The sequence below is a fragment of the Myxocyprinus asiaticus genome, chromosome 24, assembly GCF_019703515.2.
Source record: "Myxocyprinus asiaticus isolate MX2 ecotype Aquarium Trade chromosome 24, UBuf_Myxa_2, whole genome shotgun sequence".
Lineage (NCBI taxonomy): Eukaryota > Metazoa > Chordata > Actinopteri > Cypriniformes > Catostomidae > Myxocyprinus > Myxocyprinus asiaticus.
Window position 1 is genome coordinate 19,875,179 of NC_059367.1, and position 22,912 is coordinate 19,898,090.

The 22,912-nt window shown below is 38.8% G+C and overlaps 1 protein-coding gene across 4 annotated transcripts; it reads left to right on the plus strand.

Moving 5' to 3' along the window:
• The first annotated feature begins 22 nt into the window (after nucleotides 1–22).
• On the plus strand, nucleotides 23–22,912 carry LOC127414978 (zinc finger protein 335-like). Of its 4 annotated transcripts, none has more exons than XM_051653402.1 (28): nucleotides 23–157; nucleotides 3,588–3,783; nucleotides 3,877–4,147; nucleotides 4,306–4,383; nucleotides 4,907–5,800; nucleotides 6,142–6,288; nucleotides 6,383–6,550; nucleotides 6,738–6,996; nucleotides 7,159–7,336; nucleotides 8,200–8,312; nucleotides 8,522–8,540; nucleotides 9,006–9,143; nucleotides 9,305–9,381; nucleotides 9,581–9,741; nucleotides 13,184–13,401; nucleotides 13,719–13,818; nucleotides 14,002–14,075; nucleotides 15,761–16,044; nucleotides 17,062–17,200; nucleotides 17,293–17,499; nucleotides 17,693–17,835; nucleotides 18,239–18,378; nucleotides 18,570–18,670; nucleotides 19,799–19,885; nucleotides 20,055–20,138; nucleotides 20,329–20,394; nucleotides 21,882–21,987; nucleotides 22,141–22,912. In XM_051653402.1, exons 2-28 carry the CDS (start codon nucleotides 3,595–3,597, stop codon nucleotides 22,260–22,262), a joined length of 4,563 nt encoding a protein of 1,520 aa, XP_051509362.1. In that variant the 5' UTR covers nucleotides 23–157; nucleotides 3,588–3,594; the 3' UTR covers nucleotides 22,263–22,912. The 4 variants fall into 4 exon arrangements, with proteins under 4 accessions (XP_051509362.1, XP_051509364.1, XP_051509365.1 ...); XM_051653404.1 differs by having other exon boundaries at nucleotides 17,062–17,194; XM_051653405.1 differs by having other exon boundaries at nucleotides 9,027–9,143.

The following is a 22,912-nucleotide window of genomic DNA, read 5'->3' on the forward strand; positions in this document are numbered from 1 at the left end:
CGCGACGGATAAACGAGTTCCGGCCAGCTATGAGGACAGGAAGCGAGGAGACGCTGATGGCGCCCGACTAGAAAGCAGTAGCAACTAATCGCTTTCAAATATCTATTTTATTTCGCTTCAATCGCGAACGCGAGGAGCAAAAAGTCGTCCATCTACGGTAAGAAAATATCCCATCTGTAAATAGCGAGGGCAAGTTGTTTCAAGATTCATTTTGTTGCATGGTAGACAAGAGAAAACATTCGGGCAGGCTGGCTGCTCCTTGCCCATGTAGGCCCTCGAGGTCCCCGAGTGGTTCTTCATATTGCCTGAGCGGAAAAAATAATCTGAGAGCGGCGGAAGGATAAAATGGCGCTGCGCGAGCAGGCAGAAGAAAGGGCAGCACATACACACGCATTTAGAGAGAGATTGAAGCACGAGAACTGGAGCCTTTCAGTCCTCTGAGGTGTTACGTGTTTTTGAATGAAATGTGGTGGCATTTTGTCCCATTGAAATGGTTGTAAAGGGCGTTTCGTGGTATTAATGTAGGACAATGTCCCGAGCCTTGTACAAGCAGTTGTCCTTGAGAAGTTTTAGCTGAGAGAAATGCCCAAATCCTAGCTATATGATGTTAGCTGTTGTGGTGGGTTGGGATGGGTTAGATGATGTTTTTGCGTTATGAAGTGCATTTAACGCAAAGTCCACATTTCTGTCTGATAGTTGTTCTGATTTATCAAGTGGAGTGAGTGCTTATAGTGACCTAGAAAGTGTCAGCACAAGACAGCTTGCTGTATATTTTTCTGCGTGTGGTCTACATAAAATGCAAATAAATAAAAAGGAGTTGTCACCAAGATTTTATTTTGTGTTTTTTGAAATACTCGAAAACTGATACAAAATTAGGCTGTATGTTTTGCCACTGTGTCCTAAAGGAGTCAATGCCATAACGCAAATGTTTTAGCTGATTGATTAAAAAAAAAAAAAAAACATTTAAATGTAGTTCACACAAAATAATTACTTGAATACACCTTTTCTATGATGAACATGTTTTCAGTTTAAGGAATCAAAATAATTTTTATATTTTTTCTGGAGCTTAAAGGTGCACTCAGTAATTGTTTTCCTCATTAAAAAAAGTTTAACTCCTAAAGACAAGAATTTTAATTTTGCAAAGTATGTAGGAAATCATGAGCACTCACATTACAATTAAAACTCCAGTCATATCAGTAACCTTATAAAAGCTGTTTTACTCTACATGGAGAGGGTCCGCACATGGGAGCTGCCATGTTAGAATCACATGACCAGCCGTATACTACTGGCTTAATCTCAGTAACCGTCCTGTTATTTGACATTTTCACTCATTGATTAAAGTTATCATGGCTGACTGAATGCAAAATTTCTACAATGGCATCTGAAACTGAAAACTTTTGATTTTAAATGATGCTGCATCCAAGCTGCTAGGTGTCAGTTTAATTCCAAGAAGACACAAAGTCAAAAGTTACTGAGTGCACCTTTAAAGTTAAAAATGTCATGTGGTCCATTCTGTTGGACCCCCTCTAGATTGTATAGGCTTGGTCTGAAAGACACACCCACCTGTTGGCGATGCCAATCAGAAGATGGGGACACAACCCATGTTTTTTGGTGGTGCGTTAAGATCTAAGATTTTTGGTTGAGGGTTTTTATGTGTGACATATTGGACACTCAAATTTCATTTTGCCCCAGACTCTGTATTTTAGGCGATGGGGTGGTTATTAATATAGGGGATACATACATAAAAAATTGGGTCCTAGCCAGTGTTATTATCGGCAGGCAGGTCATCCTTAGTGGATGGAAGTCGGCTGGAGCGCCCTCATTTCAGGAGTGGTGCACAGAGATGGGCATGGTGGTGGCATTCGAAGAAATGTTATATTGAAGGCAGGGAAACTTGGAGTTATTTAATAAAAAATGGGGCAGCTATTTTGGAAGGCTCTCGGGGAGGGGAAGTGGAGAAAGATGTGTAGTTTTAAATGTGTGTGATATATATATATATATTATTATTATTATTATTATTTTATTTTTGTGTGTGTGTGTATTCTCAAGTTGGACCACAGGGATATTTGTTGAGGGTCAGGGCAGGGTTGGGGATTGGGAGGGCGAAAGGGAATAACTGGGGTTAAAAGTTGATTCAGTGTATATATGTTTGCTTTTCTGTTTCATGTGTCTGAATCAATAAAAACTGTTAATTAGAAGAAAAAAAAAGTGTCATGTGGTTTAACCGTCCAGAGACAGTAAAATGTCTCATTAAAAGCTGATATTATTGAGAACAGAAATGTTGGCACGAGTAGTGCAAAATAATATTTTATTAATATTCCTTTATAAATAAGCAGTGAATCAATTGTTTCAAAATATGATTAATATTTGAAAAAAAAAAAGTCCACCAAATCATGTGGTGTAACTAACATGTAGGAACCATTTTGTTGTTGACAAAAAAATAAATAAAATAAAATAGAGAGGACCCCTTTAGACCCTAAAAACTAAGTGTAAAGTTGCAAATTGATATTTTGTCATTGCTATGAAAAGGCACATATTTTCAGGTCATGTGGTGTAACCCTGAGAAAACCTTTTTTTTTTTTTTTTTTGGCTCAAATTCATTATATTTATAAAGAAATATTTTTACCTTGAAAATGCAATAAATAATTAAGTTGTGTACACTCAAAATGAAAATTCTCTAATCATTCCTCCTCATGTCATCCCAGAAGTGTATGACTTTCTTTCTTCTGAACACAAACAAAGATTTTTAGAAAAACATCTCAGCTCTATTGCTCCATAAAATGCAAGTGAATTGTGTCCAGAACTTTGAAGGTCCGAAAAGCACATAAAATCAGCATAAAAGTAATCCATAAGACTCCAGTGGGTAAATCCATATCTTCAGATGCGATATAAGTGTGGGTGAGAAACAGATCAATATTTAAGTCCTTTTTTACTATAAATTCTCCTCCCTGCCCAGTAGGTAGTGATATGCATGAAGAATGAGAATCTGCAAAAACAAAGGAATAAGAAGAAAGTGAAAGTGAAAGTAAAAAAGGACTTAAATATTGATCTGTTTCCCTTTAAGGTGCAAGGATAGTACTCAAATACGTTTTACTTGATCGTTACACCATGTGACAGTTTTAATGTCATAAAATACTTTTTTTTAGAAAATGCTATACTTTTATTTTTCTAAAAACCAAACTGGGCACAAAGATTCCATTTCTACGAACTTGACACGTGTTTTAAACTAGATTTTTGAAAGAATTAAACATTTTATCACCTCAGAAAACCATTTTTGTCAGTGACCCAAAGATATCGTTAGGCAACACATCAATTATGTAAATCTCCTTAAACTTTTGACTGAAATAACTTTTAAGCCATAGATGACATTTTCTCCCACCCCTAACCCCCAGTGTGTCAAAATGTAACATGTAGATTATCAAACTTTATCACAGTTTAGTAATGAGAAAACTTTAGAAATCCGTTAGTATACAAGATTGTCCCCTCACAATGAGCTCTGTTCTGATATGTTGTCTCAGTCAGAAGACAAGCAGTTAACTTGCACCCTGTCCATTTAGCTGTACTGAGTCAAACACACTTTCTCACAGAGCAGAGATGGACTCAGAGGAGATGGAGGTGGAGAGCAGCAGTGATGTGGGACATTCTGGGATGGAGGAGCCATCAGAAAGTGGCATGGGCATGGAGTCATCAGAGGCCATGTCTGCTGATAGCAGCGATGCGGCGGCTCCTGCCCCGGCCCCAGAATCAGATTGTCACGTAGGACAGAGCTCTGAGGGACTTGTGGTAAGACAGACAATTTACACATCAGTGTAGCTCCATGTGCTAATGTGTAGATCTAGATTTCATACCAAGGTTATTTTATCTGGTGTGTTGTAGGTTTTTATTCCAGAGACAAGCTCAAGTACAGATGTGAGAAGAGTTCATCTCCCAGACTCTTCCTCTGTTGCCCAGTCAACCAGTGTGTCCAGTGTTTCCACGGTGACACAATCAGTCCTGGTGTCAGAGTCTGTCCAGGTCATGGTGCATTCCAGTGCTGTCTCTGAAGGAGGGATGATGGTTTCTGATTCCACTGCTTCCACCTCCTCGGATCTTGGCTCGGCTATTGACAAGATCATTGAATCCACAATTGGACCCGACATTATGAATGGTAGAAAAACTCTAAGCAATGTAGTAATACGTTTTTAGTAATAAGTGATTTCCTTTGCATTTTTCATTACATCCAAGGAAGCTGTCATTGTTGTTATGTTTATTCTTTATACACTGTAAATGCTGAGTACATTATTAATAGCTACGCCCATTTTACAGGATGTATTGCCGTTACAAGTGCAGAGGATGGCAGTGCAGAGACCACGCAGTATCTGATACTCCAAGGACCTGATGATGGTGAGAACTCTAGGGATCTTTCAAAGTTAAAGTGAAGTCTTAAATTTAAGGGAGCGTTAACCCAAAAATGTTTATTCTGTCATCATCTACCTCACCATCATGTTGGTTGAAACAAATATAGCTTGTTTGTCTTCTGTAGAACACAAAAGTATATTTTGAAGAATGTTCATCCCTTCTCTTTTCAATACAACAATGAAAAATAAAGTGCCATAAAAAATAGTCAATATGACTTGTGCACTGTATTCCACATCTTCTACTTATTTGGTACGTTTTGGAGCTTGACAGTACCAATACCAATTTGCTTTCAATGTGTGGAAAACAGCAGCCTAGACATTCTGCTAAATAACAAGACAAGACAAATCATACAGGTTTCAAATGACATCAGCAGATAACTTTCCATTCATTGGTGAAATTTACCTTTCTCCTTTAATCAAATTTGTTTAATTAAAAGAAAAGAGATACAAGAAGACTGGATTTGTTTTGGGGTTTTCAGTAAGACTTTTTCTTTGCTAACTGTGTGCAGGAGCTCCAGTGGGTGCTCAGATGTCTTCCTCTGCACTGTCAAGCCGCATTGCCATTGAAGCCCTTGCTGATGGACCCACCTCCACATGCCTGGATCAAGCAGACCTATCAGATAACCTGCAGGGCAGTGTGGAACCCGACCAGCCTGGACACTCTGGTTACCGTGGACATGAAGATGGCAGCAGCAGCAGCAGCCATCCAGACCAGCCCCAGCACTCCCAGTACAATGAGTGCAGTGGAGGAGATGACGCAGACCAGACCAGAGAGGCTCGATGCATTGAGTGCTCAGGAGAAGAACCAGACCAAACCCCACGTCATTCTGGGGTCACGGACTACAGTGTGGCAGAGTGCAGTGGTACGAACTCTAGCCCTCAGAGACGCCCATTACGTTCCTCACGCTACGTTGTGGAATGCAGTGATGGGTACTTGGAGTGCAATGCAGAAAGGATGGAGCAGTCGCAGCATTCCCGTTACATCGACAGCAGTGTGGATGACAGGGAGCACGTCTCGGCCTCAGAGCAGGAAGGGAGTGTGGCAGAGGAGCCCCAGCACTCGTACATGCCGCAGGATGTACTGTATGCAGACGAGGGTGATGTTCGCCACTCACTGGCCGACACAGTGGGCTCCCAGCTCGCTGATCAAATGGACTGCAGTGACAGCTTGCCTGGATCATACATAAGTAGCAGTGGGACCTATTCTACCCACCCAGAGCCTGAGGTGGTGGAATCTGGGGTGGTGGCTGAGCCAGGGCACAGAACCCCAGACATGGCTGAGCTGGAGGAAATGATGGAGGTGGTGATCGTACAACAGTTTAAGTGTAAGATGTGCCCATATAAAAGTGTCTCCAAGGATACACTCATCAACCACATGAGGGACAGACACTTTAAACCAGCAGGTAAACAGTAGGAGGTGACAATATTTACATCTGGGATAGATTTTTTAAAGGGATTTTTCAACCAAAAAGGAGAATTCTGTCATAATTTTCACACCCTCATGTTTTTCCAAACCCATATTACTATTTTTTTCTTCCATGGAACACCATTCGCTTTTATGTATGGAAAAAAGATACAGTGAAAGTGAATGGTATAGATGGAGACTAACATTTTGGCTAACATCTTTTTTTAGTATTCCAAGCAAGATTGAAAGACATGAGGTGCTGTAATGATGATAGAATTTTTCTTTTTGGGTTAACTCTCCATTTTCTTGATGATTTAGAATGTGCTGTTTCACACACAGGTGCTCCGCCCCCAAAGAAACGTGGCAGGGGTCGTCCAAGAAAATCTGAAGCTAAAGAACGACCCGTTGCTGGGGTCAAAAAGGAAGAGCCAACTGAAGAAGAAGAGGATGACATCATTGATGCAGGTGCCATTGATGATCCAGAAGGTCAGAGGGGTCAATTCAATTCAGTTAGCATTTTCGGAAGTCCTGTTTTTTGCTTATTGTTTTTTAAATACATGCATTTTTATTTTACTTTTAGGTGACAGTGATTATAAGCCAGCTGATGAAGAGGCCAGGCCCAGATCAGCTGCAAGTCAAAGCACACCTCCTCCTCCGTGTTCTTCCTCATCTTCCACTACCTTGCGGAAACGGCCCAGAAGAATGGTGGGCCCACCACGTAAATTCATCTTCTCCCAAAGTTCCTCAGGTCGGTGTTAAAGAACTGGATATTTATTTAGTTTTCCCTGGTTACAGAATTACAATAAAAACTCTCTATATTAAAAGAGCTGGTCATTTGTGTAATTAGCAAAAATCTGCATTTCCAAGGAAGTGTACTATAACTGTTATAAATCTTTGAGATAACTGTGACTTATTTTCATCTATGTATGAAACAGAAGCACCAGCAGTCTCTCAGATGAATGATGCAGGCGACCCTCAAGCTCCTGAAGAGGCAAGCTCCTCTGGATTAGAGAATGGAACTTCCTCATTATCCAACGGGAGTGCAGCGGAGCCAGGCGTCAGCCAATCAGATTCAGAGAACAAAGATCCCTCATCAAACACGGGCCCTGATGACATTGAGTTTTTGCCAAGGAAACGAGGACGGCCTTCCAAACGCTTCCTTCAAAAAAAGTACAAAAAGTACATGAATCGCAAGTAAGTGATGAAGGCTGTACCAGTCATTGATCATCTTAATTAGACTTTGATCGGTTGGATGCAGAAATTGAAGTATATCTTAGAATGGCAAAACCTTAAATTACATTAATTTCAAAGATGTAGCCACATGTTGTCAAAGTCTTATTTTCTTATATATTTAAGTAAGTACTACAGATCCCTGAAGCCTCTACTGAGGCCTTATAATTGCTGGATCTGTGGCTCCCGCTTTCTATCGCAAGAGGATCTCCGATTCCATGTGGATTCTCATGAAGGAAATGATCCTGAGCGCTTCAAGTGTCAGCAGTGTAGCTACCGCTGTAAACGCTGGTCCTCACTCAAGGTAAGAATCAGAGCCCTTAAACTGCAGATTAAAGGAATAGTTCACCTAAAAATGCCATCCCGGATGTGTATGACTTTCTTTCTTCTGCAGAACAGAAACTAAGATTTTTAAAAGAATACCTCAGCTTGTTCCATACAATGCAAGTGAATGACCAGAACTTTGAAGGTCCAAAAAGCACATAAAGGCAGCATAAAAGTAATCCATAACACTTCAATACATATGACAACTTCAAATCTTCAGAAGCTAAATGGTAAATGTGGGGTGAGAAACAGATCCATATTTAAGTCTTTTTTACTATAAATCTCCACTTTCACTTCTCCATTCTTCTTTGTTTTTGGCGATTTGCACTCTTTGTGCATATCGCCACCTTCTGGGCAAGGAGGAGACTTAATTTAAAAAAAGGACTTAAATATTGATCTGTTTCTCACCTACGCTTATCATATCGCTTCTGAAGATATAGATTTAACCACTGGAGTCTTATGGATAACTTTTATGCTGCCTTTATGTGCTTTTTGGAGCTTTAAAGTTTTGGTCACTAGATATGACGATATCACTAGAGCTGAGATATTCTTCTAGAAATGTTCATATGTGTTCTGCAGAAGAAAGAAAGTTATACACATCTGGGATGGCATGAAGGTGAGTAAATGATGAGAGAATGACAATTTTTTAATTAATTCATACTTCAATTTGTAGATCTTATTGATTGAAATATCATAAATATGTGTTGATTTAATTAAATATACTGTAATGAATTGCCTTTAGTTCTTGTTCGGTCTGTATTATCTCTTGTTTCTTTGCATTTTAATCATAAAATCCTAAAAAGCTTATTTTCTAAAATATTTTGATGTGTTTGTGTCCCATAGGAGCATATGTTCAATCATGAAGGTATGAAACCTTATAAGTGTGAGTCGTGTGACTACTCCAGTGTTTATAAAAAAGACGTGATCCGGCACTCGGCTGTCCACAGCAAAAGCAAGTAAGACCTGACACACTGCGAATGTCTCCTTTCAGCTAGTTACTTGTCATGTTATTTTTAATATGATTTGTTTATTAAAAATCAAATTAAAAACAAAACTTTTGGAATATGAATGAAAATCAGACTGAATTAATTTAAGATTCATACCTTATATAAAAACTGATAACAGTGGTATTAATATTCTTGTTTCTTCTCCATTCCCTCTTTAGGAGTCGGAAGACAGATATGGTAAGATTCCGGAAGTCATAATACAAACTTTCAGCAAGCAATTACATTTAAATGAATCACATTACCTGCATCTTATTCTCTTATTGACATGATGTACCAGTTTAGGTTTACAATAAAGGGATAGTTTAACCTGAAAATTTTACCCTACATACCCTAAACCTGTATGACTTCCTTCCATGGATCACAAAAGGAGCTGTTAGACATTATGTTAGGGATTGACAGCCTCAGTCACCATTTAAGTTCATTGCATCTTTTTCCCGTACAATGAAAGTGAATGGAGACTGAGGCTAACATTCTGGCTAACATCTCCTTTTGTGTCCTTTTGCACAGAAGAAAGTAAGTCATACGAGTTAGGAAAAACCTGAGGATGCGTTAATGATGACAGAATTTTTTTTTTTTTTTTTGGTGAACTAGGGCTTAAACTGATAGTGATTTAATAGGGGGTAGCTTTTCATGCGACTGCAGTCCTGTGTCAATCCTTCACAGGTTTCCAAAGTGTCAGAGTTTCCATGTCCCATCTGTCACCGCGTGTACCCATTGCAGAAACGTCTCACCCAGCACATGAAGACACACAGCACAGAGAAACCTCACATGTGTGACAAGGTATAGGAACGCTACAGCTGATTATGGTTAAGGTTGTAGTGTGCTGCAGCTAGGCATTAAAATGATAATTTTGTGTATATGAATAAACAAATGGGCTAGTTTTGATGGGTTGAATAGGATTTTGCTATGCTAATTCTAATTTAAATATATCTACCTTGCAGTGTGGGAAATCCTTCAAGAAACGCTACACTTTCAAAATGCATCTTCTCACGCACATACAGAACTGCGGCAACAGCTTGTAAGTCAGATCTTAGGTCTCAGTGTACATGTCTGTTTGCTCCTAAAAAAATAACTCAATCTTGAACACTGTGAAGTTCACCTTTACATTCATGGTCTTGGTGAATGCTTTTTTAACAAGGCATAAATGCACATATTGCACAAATTGCCAATACCAGGACAGGTTGCTAGAAGTGATATTCCCTCTTATCCTTTGTCAGGTTTAAGTGTGAGTTCTGTGAAATTACCTGCAATGACAAGAAAAACCTGCTCAATCATCAGCTGTCCCACACCAATGACAAACCTTTCAAATGTGAAGATTGCAAATATTCCACGAGTAAAGAGGATTTCCTGGTGTCCCACATTGCCATTAAACACACTGGTGAGTTCACTTTATAATTAAGAAGTCCACTGTTTTGTTTATCACCTTATAACAATGTATGTGGTTTGGTGCTTGTTAAAACATCTTCTTTTGTCATTTTAATGTAATGAAATAGTCACAAAGTATTTTTTGAAATGGCTTTTGTCAGGTATGTCTCTAATGCAGAAGATATCATCTCCAGTTCTGGAGCAAAGTGCTAGAATGTGTTATTTTTAAAGTTATGATTGAGTGCTTGTTGTGGCTGTTATCAGTGGTGTTAAGTGACAGCGGCAATGTTCTCGTGCACACAGACGCCAATATGGGCCACCACTTCCTCCACTATTCTGCAGTTCGTGCTTCTTTCCATTGAATTTGCAAAGTAAAATGCAAACATGGCAGAATAGAAACAGAACATCTTATACTGGAAATGTTACGAAAACTTAAATGTTACTACCAGACTATTCAGAGTTACTGTCTATAATGTTTCGCTGATATATGTATTTATCGACTGACTAATAAAATCCCAGGACCGACATTGAAAGGTGTTGGGAAGTTATCAAACAAATGTGAAATTTGTATATGAGCACTTGAATTGGTCATCAAGAATCATTATTTATCAAAACAGTAATTATTTGAAATGATCTGATCATAACCTAGTTAATATTAAAAGTGCTTTAAGTGATTTTAGCCAATCTGGAATTTCCACACACTGAGCCGTTGGATTAGCCACACCCCCTCTTTCCAAAACACAGCACTCCTAAAATACCAAATGAGCTTTATTGAGACTGACACCGAGCAAAATTGTCAAAAACAACAGCAGCAAAATAGCGACCTCAACCGACAACTGTTATGAACAACATGGCATAAATATGTCATTAAGCCTCAATAATTTGCTGCAACTACAAAACTATGAGAACACGCAAAATGACTGACAGGCAGAGAGCATCAGAGCTGTGGCCCATGGACATATTTTTGTCTAGTTCTGTCACAGAAACTGGTGAGATACTCATGACACTTATTTTATTAATATCTTTCAGGGAGTGGGAAAAGTTTTTGTATACTTTTCCATGAAGACAAAAATCACTTACAACATCTTTAATGAAGTGTGTCACAACCAGCACATCTGTGACACCAAAAAAATGTCCCGACCACTTTTTAAAACATAGTGATGCCCACGATTACTATAATTACTATAACAAAAAACTGTTTACTCATCCAAAGAAATTTACAATGAACTTCATACAAAAGACACATCCAGGTGTCTGTCTGTCTGTATCAACTTTACCTTTTCAAGGGCACAGAGATCTCAGTAACTCGATTTTAGATGGAATCGAACCTACAACCTCTAACCATTAATCAACCACTTGCATAACTTTACTGGACCTTAAAGGGGTAGTTCAACCAAAAATTCATATTCTCTCACCATTTACTCTCTTTCATGCCATCCCAGATGTGTATGACTTTCTGTCTTCTGCTGAACACAAACGAAGATTTTTAGGAGTATTTCAGCTTTGAAGTTTCTTTCAATGCAAGTGAATGGTGACCAAAAATCACATAAAGGAAACATAAAAGTAATCCATATATGACTCCAGTGGTTTAATATAAACTCAGCAAAAAAGAAATGTCCCTTTTTCAGGACACACAGATAATTTTGTAAAAATCCAAATAACTTTGCAGATCTTTATTTTAAAGGGTTTAAACAATGTTTCCATGCTTGTTCAATGAACCATAAACAATTCATGAACATGCACCTCTGGAATGTTCATTAAGACACTAACAGCTTACAGACGGTAGGCAATTAAGGTCACAGTTATAAAAACTTAGGACACTAAAGAGACCTTTCTACTGACTCTGAAAAACACCAAAAGAAAGATGCCCAGGGTCCCTGCCTTAGGCATGCTGCATGGAGGCATGAGGACTGCAGATGTGGCCAGGGCAATAAATTGCAATATCCGTACTGTGAGACACCTAAGACAGCGCTACAGGGAGACAGGAAGGACAGCTGATCGTCCTCGCAGTGGCAGACTACATGTAACAACACCTGCACAGGATCGGTGCATCCGAATATCACACCTGTGGGACAGGTACAGGATGGCAACAGACTGTCTGCAATAGGCTGAGAGAGGCTAGACTGAGGGCTTGTAGGCCTGTTGTAAGGCAGGTCCTTACCAGACATCACCGGCAACAATGTCGCCTATGGGTACAAACCCACCTTCGCTGGACCAGACAGGACTGGCAAAAATGCTCTTCACTGACGAGTCACGGTTTTGTCTCACCAGGGCTGATGGTCGGACTGGAGCGGGATCGATTTGGAGGTGGAGGGTCCGTCATGGTCTGGGGCGGTGTGTCACAGCATCATCGGACTGAACTTGTCATTGCAAGCAGTCTCAATGCTTTGCATTACAGGGAAGACATCCTCCTCCCTCATGCGGTACCCTTCCTGCAGGCACATCCTGACATGACCTTCCAGCATGACAATGCCACCAACCATACTGCTCGTTCTGTGCATGATTTCCTGCAAGACAGGAATGTCAGTGTTCTGCCATGGCCAGTGAAGAGCCCGGGTCTCAATCCCATTGAGCATGTCGGGGACCTGTTGGATCGGAGGGTGAGGGCTAGGGCCATTCACCCCAGAAATGTCCAGGAACTTGCAAGTGCCTTGGTGGAAGAGTGGGGTAACATCTCACAGCAAGAACTGGCAAATCTGGTGCAGTCCATGAGGAGGAGATGCACTGAGTACTTAATGAAGCTGGTGGCCACACCAGATACTGACTGTTACTTTTGATTTTTGTTCAGAGACACATTATTTCATTTCTGTTAGTCACATGTCTGTGAAACTTGTTCAGTTTATGTCTTAGTTGTTGAATCTTTTTATGTTCATATAAATGTTAAGTTTGCTGAAAATAAAAGCAGTTGAAAGTGAGAGGACATTTCTTTTTTTGCTGAGTTTGTCTTCTGAAGTGATTAAAACACTGGTGAGAAACATATTCATATTTCAATACTTTTTACTATTAATCTCTCATTTCAGAAAAACCAATGTAAAAGTAGAGATTTGTAGTAAAAAGGACTTGAATATTGATCTGTTTCTCACCCACACCTATTATTTCACTTCTGAAGATATTGATTAAACCACTGGAGTCTTATGGATTACGTTTATGCTGCATTTTTGTGATTTTTGGAGCTTCAAAGGTCTGGTCAACATTCACTTGCATTGTATGGACCTACAGAGCTGAGATATTCTTTTAAAATCTTTGTTTTCTGCAGAAGAAAGAAAGTCATACACATCTGGGATGGTTTGAGGGTGAGATGATGATGACAGAAATTTCATTTTTATGTGAACTATTCTTTTAACTGGGAGATTTATTTAGCATGTAGTATCACATACATATTTAACATCCTTCAAAGTGTAGGTCAGAAAGTTTTCCTGACCTACCATGTCTGTTTATCTTTACCTCCGGCTCAGGTGAAAAGCCCTTCTCCTGTGACATGTGCCACTTCACAACCCGACACAGGAAGAATCTGCGGCTGCATGTGCAGTGTCGTCACCCTGAGGCCTTCGAGGAGTGGAGTCGGGTGCACCCCGAGGAGCCCATCCGTCGCCGCCAGAAACCTGTTTTCACCTCGCAGCAGATTGAGGAGCTTAGGTTGCAGCATGAGACGCAGGGACTTCAGGGCACCATTGTGAGTATACACATGCACCAAAAAGTATTTGTACATTTAAGTCACACACAGCATTTGGCAACCAGAAAGTGTCTGAATGCCTTTGTCGTACTTGTGAGCAATATATCTATTGTTTCATAATTCAAAACCTAACAAACTTGAAATTATTTGCTTAAAGTGGCTTTGTGCTATATTCTTGTCTATATTCAAATTATCACCCTTTTATCACTTTACCACTGCCACTCTATATACATTCACTTAAATACAGTGCACATAAGTGATTTGGACTGTGTTGTGAAGTTTTAATATAATAAGATAATCCTTTTTCATACTTTAAGGTGTCAGTGGACCCCATCACTCTCCAAACCATGGAGTCCATGGGAAATACCTCTATATCCCAAGATGCACTGGGAAACACTACCATCATTTATGAGCAAGGTCAGTAGAAAAGTTCTCCAACCTAAAGCTAGTCCAGCTAGTCCATATTTTGAAACCCACTTAAAATGCAGCATGTAATTTTTAATTCACCTACACATATTATCACAATATTATACTTTCCACCTTATATTATATTAATATTCAGTTTACAGTGCTAAATGTGATGTTTATCCCTTCTTACAGGCCATAACGCAGACCTCTCAGCCCAGAATGCCCTAGATCTGCTGCTGAACATGAGTAACGCAAGAGAACTTCAGGTATTATACTGACACACAGACATCTGTCTTTTTTTACATATATAATAAAGTGATTAAAAAAAAAAACTCATATATGGCAATGATTGGATAAGAAGGTACCAATAAGTGAATTAACGGATTTGGACATTTTTGCTGATACTTAAAAACTATAGGGCAATACTTATTATGAATAGTTTTTTTTTTGTTTTTTTTTTTCACTTATTTGCCTTTTTGAACTTTTGTAATCAGATAATTGTTTTGTTGTTGAGTTATGCTTCTAAATAACTTAATTCAATTCAATTTAATTACACCCTTACAAAGACATTTAGCCATTCCCACTGAATAGTATTGGATTGGATCTGTTAATTGGATGCATTACAGGCCTACATTACATGACGGGCACATTAAAATAAAAATAAATAAATATTCTAATATGTCCATTTTTATAGAGGTTGTTGTAATTGCACTAAACAGCTTTTACCAGTTGTAATAAAACATTACAAACTGCAAATGTAATACAAAAGTAATACCATGGTTAATTGCATTAGAACTATGGCTTCTGCAAAAAAAAACATGGTTATTACAATATTGCTATAGTAAAAGCATGGTTAATTTTACCCGGATCAAACCTTTCTCTCAACTCCCTGACCTTCACCGTGACCAAAGTAAATTGTAAACAGAGTAAATTAACCTTAATATTTATTTTTATTTATAATTTTAAGTAGGATTAAAGGAAATATTAATAGTAGAGACAGAAAACAGGATGGGAAAAAGTGGGACAAAAGGCGGAATCAAACCCAGGTCATCCGCTCGTACAAAAGCACATACTGTACACACTGTCGTTACACCCCACGCCACTGCAACGACACTGAGGGGTGCAATTTGTCATCAATTTGTGTGTTTCTACTAGACTATTGGAGTTCAAATAGCCGCACTGTGTGACAGGTGCTATTTACTCTACACTGAGTGCAAATAATCACTCTGTAAATGTGTTCGTCAGGCGTTGGTTAGATATGCAATGTAAAGTTGAGAAAAATGCAAGCACACCTCCAAATACTTCTTTACATATGACGTGGAATCGTTTGCAGTAGATAGGATAGGCAGAGTTTACATTGCACAGTAATGTTTTTGCCCTGTGTCTCCTTAAAAGTGAAATTACTTTAGTAAATCTAGTGGTCAAATGTTGAGTAAGACCACTCCATCTTCATGTTCAGTGGCTAGTGTCAGGTCTGTGTGTGCAATTCCACAACCCTCCACCTCGCTTCTGAAAACAATCTAAAAGACTTAATGAATGAAAATCAGTGGTATGATTTAGAATGAAAAAATTAAAAGATAAAAAACTAAGAATTGGGGTGAGATCAATAAATTATGAACAATATACTGCCTTTGCCTTATTAAAATGAAACCATGTAATCCATAAAAACCAACTGTAAACTGATTACAAGGATTTTAAAATGTAATTTAATCTAAGGACAAGTACTTGTTTTTGTATTCTAATTATGTAATCCAGATTACATGTAAACCGTTACAACCCAGCACTGATTGTATTTACTGCAAGCCTGTGCTAACCTAAGATTATTGTTTAATCTTCATCTCCTGGTGAATCATATTATGCTGTAATCGTATGAACAAGTGAGGGAAGAGCCAACACAGAATTTATCTTTAGGATCTAAATATTACCCGTTCTCTGTGATGTCCCCTCACAGGTGGCGGTGCTGAAAACAGATGGTAAGACTCTCGAGACTGGGACATGGCCCGGTGCTGGCTCCATCGGTCAACCTCAAAAGATTGTGACCTTCCATGTGTCAGAGAACGGGGATACTCTTGTGCAGGAGGCATTTGAGACAGCTACAGGAACCGTGGAGCAAGAGGAGGAAACTGGTGTGTCACAGGAAGTGGCACAGATTGGCATCAATACATACGAGGGAGAAGATTTCAGTGTGGTGGAACAGGCCGCGGAGGAGTTTCCTGCCAATGGAGCAACACACAGGTGATATTTTAGATTCTGCAGTATTTCTGTCACTAATCAATTAAGCAAATTTTACCATGTTTACTGCTTTGTAAAAGAGGTCAGATTTCCTTCTCATGCTGGAATATAGTGGATCACCAGCTTTTGTGCAAACTTGTGGAGTCCATGTCAGCTAGAGTGCATGCTGTCATTACAGCCAAGGGGGGACATCCTAAGGGGCCGTTTAGACCGAGCGTGTTCTTGCGCATAAATAGGCCAGAGGCAGCACAATGAATAAAACAGAATGTGTCTTGATGCGTTTATAGAAGTTGACTTTCTAGTTAACCTGTCACAGTGTTTTAAAAATGTGGCGCTCTTGCAGAGACGCTGAAAAAACAGCGAGATGCTGTGCAATGGTCAATGACGTCCATCTAGTGCATGTTTACATAGATGAACAATTGCAAAACAGCACAGACAGATGCAAAAAAGAGTTAGGTGTGGTCTGCCCCTAAGAAATACTAAGAAAGTCAGAAATTCCGTTACTTTTCACTCAAATTATTATGCTGATAATATCATTTTAAAAATAGGTATATTAAAATAGAAAAATGCAAAATAGAAGCATTTTAACTAGACTTGTCTAAAAAGACTTGTGGGCCCCAGTGTACATTTTTATTATGCAGTGGTATGTTTATGCTGATTGGTACAGGCTTACAAAAATGTATTATTAATAATCCTGTGTGTGTGTGTGTGTGTGTGTGTGTGTGTGTGTGTGTGTGTACTATGTTTATACTACATTGTGGGGACCAAATGTCCCCACAAGGATAGTAAAACCTGAGATCACCTACCTTGTGGGGCCCAGCCAAGGGAAATGGCTTATTAAACATTCTAAATGATGTCTTTTTGAAAATGTAAAAATGCAAAAAGGTTTCTGTGAGGGTTAGGTTTAGGGGTAGGGTTAGGAGATTATTATCGTTAGATCTGTATAAAATCCATAAAATGCATGGAAGTCTATGGAGAGTCCCCACAATGATATAAAAACAAGTTTGTGTGTGTCAATAGTTTAGAGGAGCCCTCAGCAGAGCCTCAGGTGATGGAAGTGAGCACCGAACCCTCGTCAATCTCTACACCTCTGAAAGAGAGTAAAGAGAAGTTTTACCTGAGCTCAGGCCTTACGGATGGAGTCCAGCAGCAGGTAGAAGTGAGATTGGGTTTGCAACTTTACACAAAGAATAATCAATGTTGTGTTCTTTCCCAATGAAAAGCACAATTGATGAAATTCTCATCCTGCAGTTGAGCAGTGAAGCACCAGGATCCCCTTCCCTGTGTCCATCACCCTCTTCTCAACAGTTCAACAACAAACGCTTCTCCTGCCGGATCTGCATGGAAGCTTTCCATGGCCGTTCAGACATGGAGAACCACAAGAGGGCACACATAGACCCCAAAACGTTTAAATGCCCAGACTGTGACTTCACAGCACCTTCATGGCCAGAGGTCAAGGTATGAGGGTCCTGTGATTTGAGTTTTAAATCAATGTCTATGTTTTGTTTCAGATTTTATTTTTGTTATTATTTTTTGTTATTACTATTGTTGTATTCGGGTGATTTTTCAAAATATGACAAACAATCACGCTGACCTGTCCAAATTCGTTTTGGTGTATTACATTCTTTAATTAATATTTTTGTAATTCCAGTCTCACATGTCCATGCACGCGTATTTGCGGCCTCATAAATGCACCAGCTGCAGTTTTGCCTCCAAAAACAAGAAAGACCTGCGACGCCACATGATGACACACACCAACGAGAAGCCTTTCGCTTGCCAGGTCTGTGGACAAAGGTGAGGAGACACATGAGAAATTATGAAATTTTGACACTTTCACTTTATTTGACTTTTTTTATATTGTATTCACATTCTGTTATTCCGCTCTATTTGACAACTTTTATCTATTCTATTTGGTATTTCTACCAATCTGTTGGATTTTTTTTCTCTCTATCAACAATCTTCTATAACATTTGCATATTTCTGAAACTCAGATAGCTCTCTTTTTCCTTTATATACATTTAGAAAAGTATGAATCTGTTGGTCAGAGAGCATGTTGTTGGCAGTTATAATCAGCGAATTGGTACTCGTGTATGACTTCTTTAACAACACTTGTGACATTTGACCACACATTGCGATACAAAACCACACATATACTTGCACCTCCACAGTTTCTTAGCCGTTTCTGTTTCTCTTTTAGGTTTAACCGTAAAGGCCATCTAAAGTTCCACATGGAGAGGCTTCACACTCAGGAACCCTTGCCCCGTAAAGCCTGCTCTGTTCCCTCTCAGCAGACCATCATTGTTAACAGTGATGAAGAGGCTTTGGCTACACTGCAGAGTAAGTGCTGTCTTTCAGCTTTCCTTATGATGAGACTTTGAGGAATTTCAATTATATCTGAATAATCCCACACAAACTTATTCTCTCCCTCACAGCTGATTACATGAAGCCTGCTAAAATTATGATATAATAATGATACCTAATGGCTGAGTAACTCTTTTGGCCTTGTTCTGTGTGTGTGTGCATTCCAGATCTGCAGGCAGGTCAGGCGGTGATCAGTCCAGAGAGGTTGCAGCAGGCTTTGTGTCAGGAGCACATCATTGTGACCCAGGATCAGACTCTTTCAGACCAGGTTCAGCCCAATAAATTATCTGTTAGCATTCCCATTTTTCTCAATGGCAGTTGTTCAGGTGGCACAGAATCCCCCGGAAGTACACGATTTGAATTGCCATCTTTGCTCATGGGTGCAATTTTTTAAGCCAATCACATGAGCTGTAAATGTCAAGGTGACTTAAATACTCTGGAGCCAAAACAAAGTTCTGAAAAAAATGTGTTGGATTATGGCACCACAAGAATGCACACTGTCCCAAACTTTTCATTATCAACTATTCTGAGTTTTGACATCAAAGACCAGCGTGAAAGTCCAAGCTTTTAAGAACACTTAAACAAATTGGTCACTGGTAAAATATACATAACTTCATATGTTACATACTGAAGGCTTTGATTATTCTCTTTTACCAGGTTTAAGGTAAATTCAGGTTTAACTGAATTAAAGGGATAGTTCACCCAACAATGAAAATTCTCATAATTTGCTCACACTCATGTCATCCCAGATGTGTATGACTTTCTTTCTTCTGCTGAACATTTTTAAGAATATCTCAGTTCTATAGGTCCATACAATGCAAATGAATGGTGGCCAGAACTTTGAAGGTCCAAAAAGCTTATCAAGGCAACATAAAAGTAATCCACATGACTCCAGTGGTTAAATCCATGTTTTCAGAAGGGATATGATACAGTAGGTGTGGATGAGAAACAGATCAATATTTACAAAAAATTCTCCTCTCCTGCCCAGTAGGTGGCAATATGCACAAAGAATGTGAATCGCCAAAAACAAAAGAAGAAGAATGTGAAAGTGGAGATAGATGTAAAATTGACTTAAATATTGATCTGTTTCTCACCCACAACTATCATATCACTTCTGAAAATATGGATTAAACCACTGGAGTCGTATGGATTATTTTTATGATGCCTTTATATGCTTTTTGGGCCTTCAAAGTTCTGGCCACCATTCACTCACACTGTATGGACCTACAGAGCTGAAATATTCTTCTAAAAATCTTAATTTATGTTAAGCAGAAGAAAGAAAGTCATACACATCTGGGATGGCATGAGGTTGAGTAAATGATGAGAGAATTTTCCTTTTGGGTGAACTATCCCTTTAATGGTGAGCTTGTTTTTGAAAAAATGCTTAATTTCTCAGGAGGAGGCGACATATATTCAGCAGATCACAACAGTTGATGGACAGACGGTACAGCACTTAATGACTGGAGACAATCAGGTCACTGAGGTACTCATTCTCTAACACATTTTTTATTCTTTTTAAGTGACAATGTCACATCTATGTTGTAAGGGCAGTATCAAACAATGCAACTAAATAAGTTCAATGAGAGCCTGATGCACTCGTGATCAATGCAAATCACATTCTGATGGTATTCATCCCTTTCTATTTCTTTCAGGTCCAGTATATCATCTCCCAGGATGGAGTTCAGCACTTAATCCCACGGGAATATGTGGTGGTATCTGATGGAAACCACATTCAGGTAAGGATGTGCTCTTTACTAAAGGGCATCCCTAACCCAAGGGTCCGGAATCCTCAATGAGGAGTTTTCAATGAAAGGCCCTTTGAAAGCTTGGAACGGGGTCAATTGTCTGTAGCAGCAACTTGAAAGGCACTTTGTGGTCTGTACGACATTAAGTAAAAGACAAAAAAAATCTGATTGTGATTTTCAGATGGAGGATGGACAGATCGCTCACATTCAGTACGAGCACGATGGGACATTTCTGCAGGAGCAGCAGGTTGAGCTCACAGCAGAACACAAACACTCTGATGATTTTTACATTGCAAAATAGCTTAAAAAGCATAAATGTCTGTGAACACTTTTTCAGTTCAGGAGAGCACATGCAGGCTCTCTTCCAAAACCTAGTCAGCTGCCTACTGCCTACATAGGCAGCTGATTTCTAAGGCAGCATCCTAACTATCATAGAACCTCATAACTGACCCATCTGGAACACTCGACTGTACATAGTCAGCAACTTGATGTGACACACAAATGGTGCTCCATATACATGGGAGACTCATCATGCAAATAGAGTTTGACTTTATAAGTATGATGCTAATCAAATGGCGCAATATTCAAGTATGCATAAAAATACACAGTGTACACAGTAAATCAGGTAAAATAATAAAATTGTAATATACTATATACTTTTTCCCTGTCAAAATGCATTTATTTTTTATCTTAGGAAAGAAAACAAAACAATATGTAACAATATAATGCTTTATTAACATTTTCCAAACAAAGCCTTCCACAGTATAAAGTTAGAAATGTACTAAAATAGCACTAATTCAAGTAACATTAAATGATTCCCAAAGTCTAATTGGGAGGTTGACTAATTGAAAGAACTAGTCTCCCCATAGGTTGCATTTTCATATGGGCATTAAATCTTTTAAACTTTCATCTTCCACAATATTAATCTGCCGATAGCAAAGCGGTTAGCCACAGTCTACAGCAATCGTGAAGCCACGTTTAATGATTCAGAGCTGTGGTTATTAAAATGCGCATTACATAGGCTGAAAAATACTAAGCTGAAAAGTCCCATATGGGCTTGTTTTGTAAATCAAATAGTGTTAAGAGGTCCATTCTCCATCATTTTATCACTGTAGAAGTGCTGTTTTGTGTGTGTGTGTGTGTGCGCGTCAGTGTAATGACTCCGGGTGGACACATCGCAAAGGTTCCGTCCTTCCAACCAGTGTTTTTGCTAGTTTATGCTGTATTAACTAATTACGGTGTTAATTAACGCATTTACTGGTGCTATTTGGTGCTATTTTATAAGGCTTTGTTTGGAAAATGTTAATAAAGCATTACATTGTTAGGCTACATGTTGTTTTGTTTTTTTCCTTAAACAAAACAAAAAAATTAACACGTTAAACTTTATTAATTAATCGCATGCGTTAACACGTTAATTCTGACAGCTCTAATTAAAAGTTAGATTTCTTCATGCCTACAATGCTTGACAGTGTTGCCTCTGTAGGCAGCTCAATGGGTTTTGGAACAGTGCAATAGTTTTGTTTTTACCCATGTTTTATTCTTTGGGAAACAATGATAAATCACAATTGACCCCTCTGCTGACACCTTTGGTGGAGAAAGCATGTATCTCATACCACAGTAAATCAAAAAGCCTTGCAATGCTGGTACATAGTAACAAATCATTTAAAATGATGCTTAATCTGTTGCTTGAAACTTGATGTTGTTTATGTTTAATATTCTTCTGTATTTTTTCAGATTGCTCTGTCTCAGGATGGACAGATCCAGTATGTTCCCATCACTGCTGAGCAACAGGTTGTCACCCCTGAGGACCTGGAGGCTGCTGCCCATTCTGTTGTCAATGGTATGATCTTTCACTTACTCAAATTTTATACTTTACCTGGACAAGTTTGATCACCCACAGTGCCAAGTAATGTAAGAAAAAATATTGATGGATGGAAGCAACCAACACTTGCAGATCAGAAGTGATGCAAATGATGATTATGTTTGTGTGTAGCTGTTGCAGATGCAGCCGTGGCTCAGACTCAGACGGTTTACACAGAGGCCACACCTGAACAACTGGAACAGCTGCAGCAACAGGGTATCCAGTATGATGTCATTACATTTACTGAGGAGTAGAAAATAAATACACACTCTGATTTTGAACACCAACACACAGAGCATTTGCGGCTCATTTTGGCTCCAGATGACTGCTGTGGACATCACAGACTCTGATGATCATCCACTTTAGGGGACTGAGATGTTCCAAGACTCAAAGTTTCTTCCGCTAGAATTGTCCAGTAAGAGGGTGAATGTACTGTTAAATGCACGCTGCAAATTATACAAATCATGTCTTTATATTTACAGTATATATCATTTAAAGCAATTTATCTTTGCGTGCCTACAGTGTTTTTCCTTGTAAAGATGATCAAAAAAGAAAACCTGTATAAAGAATTCTGTATTAAATTCTATGTTACTTTGGTGTATTATGATGGATGCTAATTTAAATGCTACTGTTCTTCTGACTGAGACAGAATTGGAATTACACAAGTGTGTAAATGTATATTGAACGATTGATGCTTCTTTTTGTCATACAGTTCCTAGTTGTAGCTAAAGTGCTTATAACAGAGGGTTTAATATTAATATTTTCATTTTATGTGAAACATACTGTTTCATCTTTAGCTTCTTCAGTTTTAAAGAGATTTTTGCTTTCAGTCTATAAAGATAGCTACAGAACTTAACATAAAGTGCATACCAAATAAATCATGTCATCTTTCTGTGAACCTTTA

Bases quoted from the DNA above. Each gene is read 5' to 3' on its own strand.
- LOC127414978 (XM_051653402.1), top strand. From the start codon at position 3,595: ATGGACTCAGAGGAGATGGAGGTGGAGAGCAGCAGTGATGTGGGACAT. The intron at 7,337-8,199 runs GTAAGAATCAGA...TGTGTCCCATAG, and splicing joins AACGCTGGTCCTCACTCAAG to GAGCATATGTTCAATCATGA. The intron at 21,988-22,140 runs GTATGATCTTTC...GTTTGTGTGTAG, and splicing joins TGCCCATTCTGTTGTCAATG to CTGTTGCAGATGCAGCCGTG.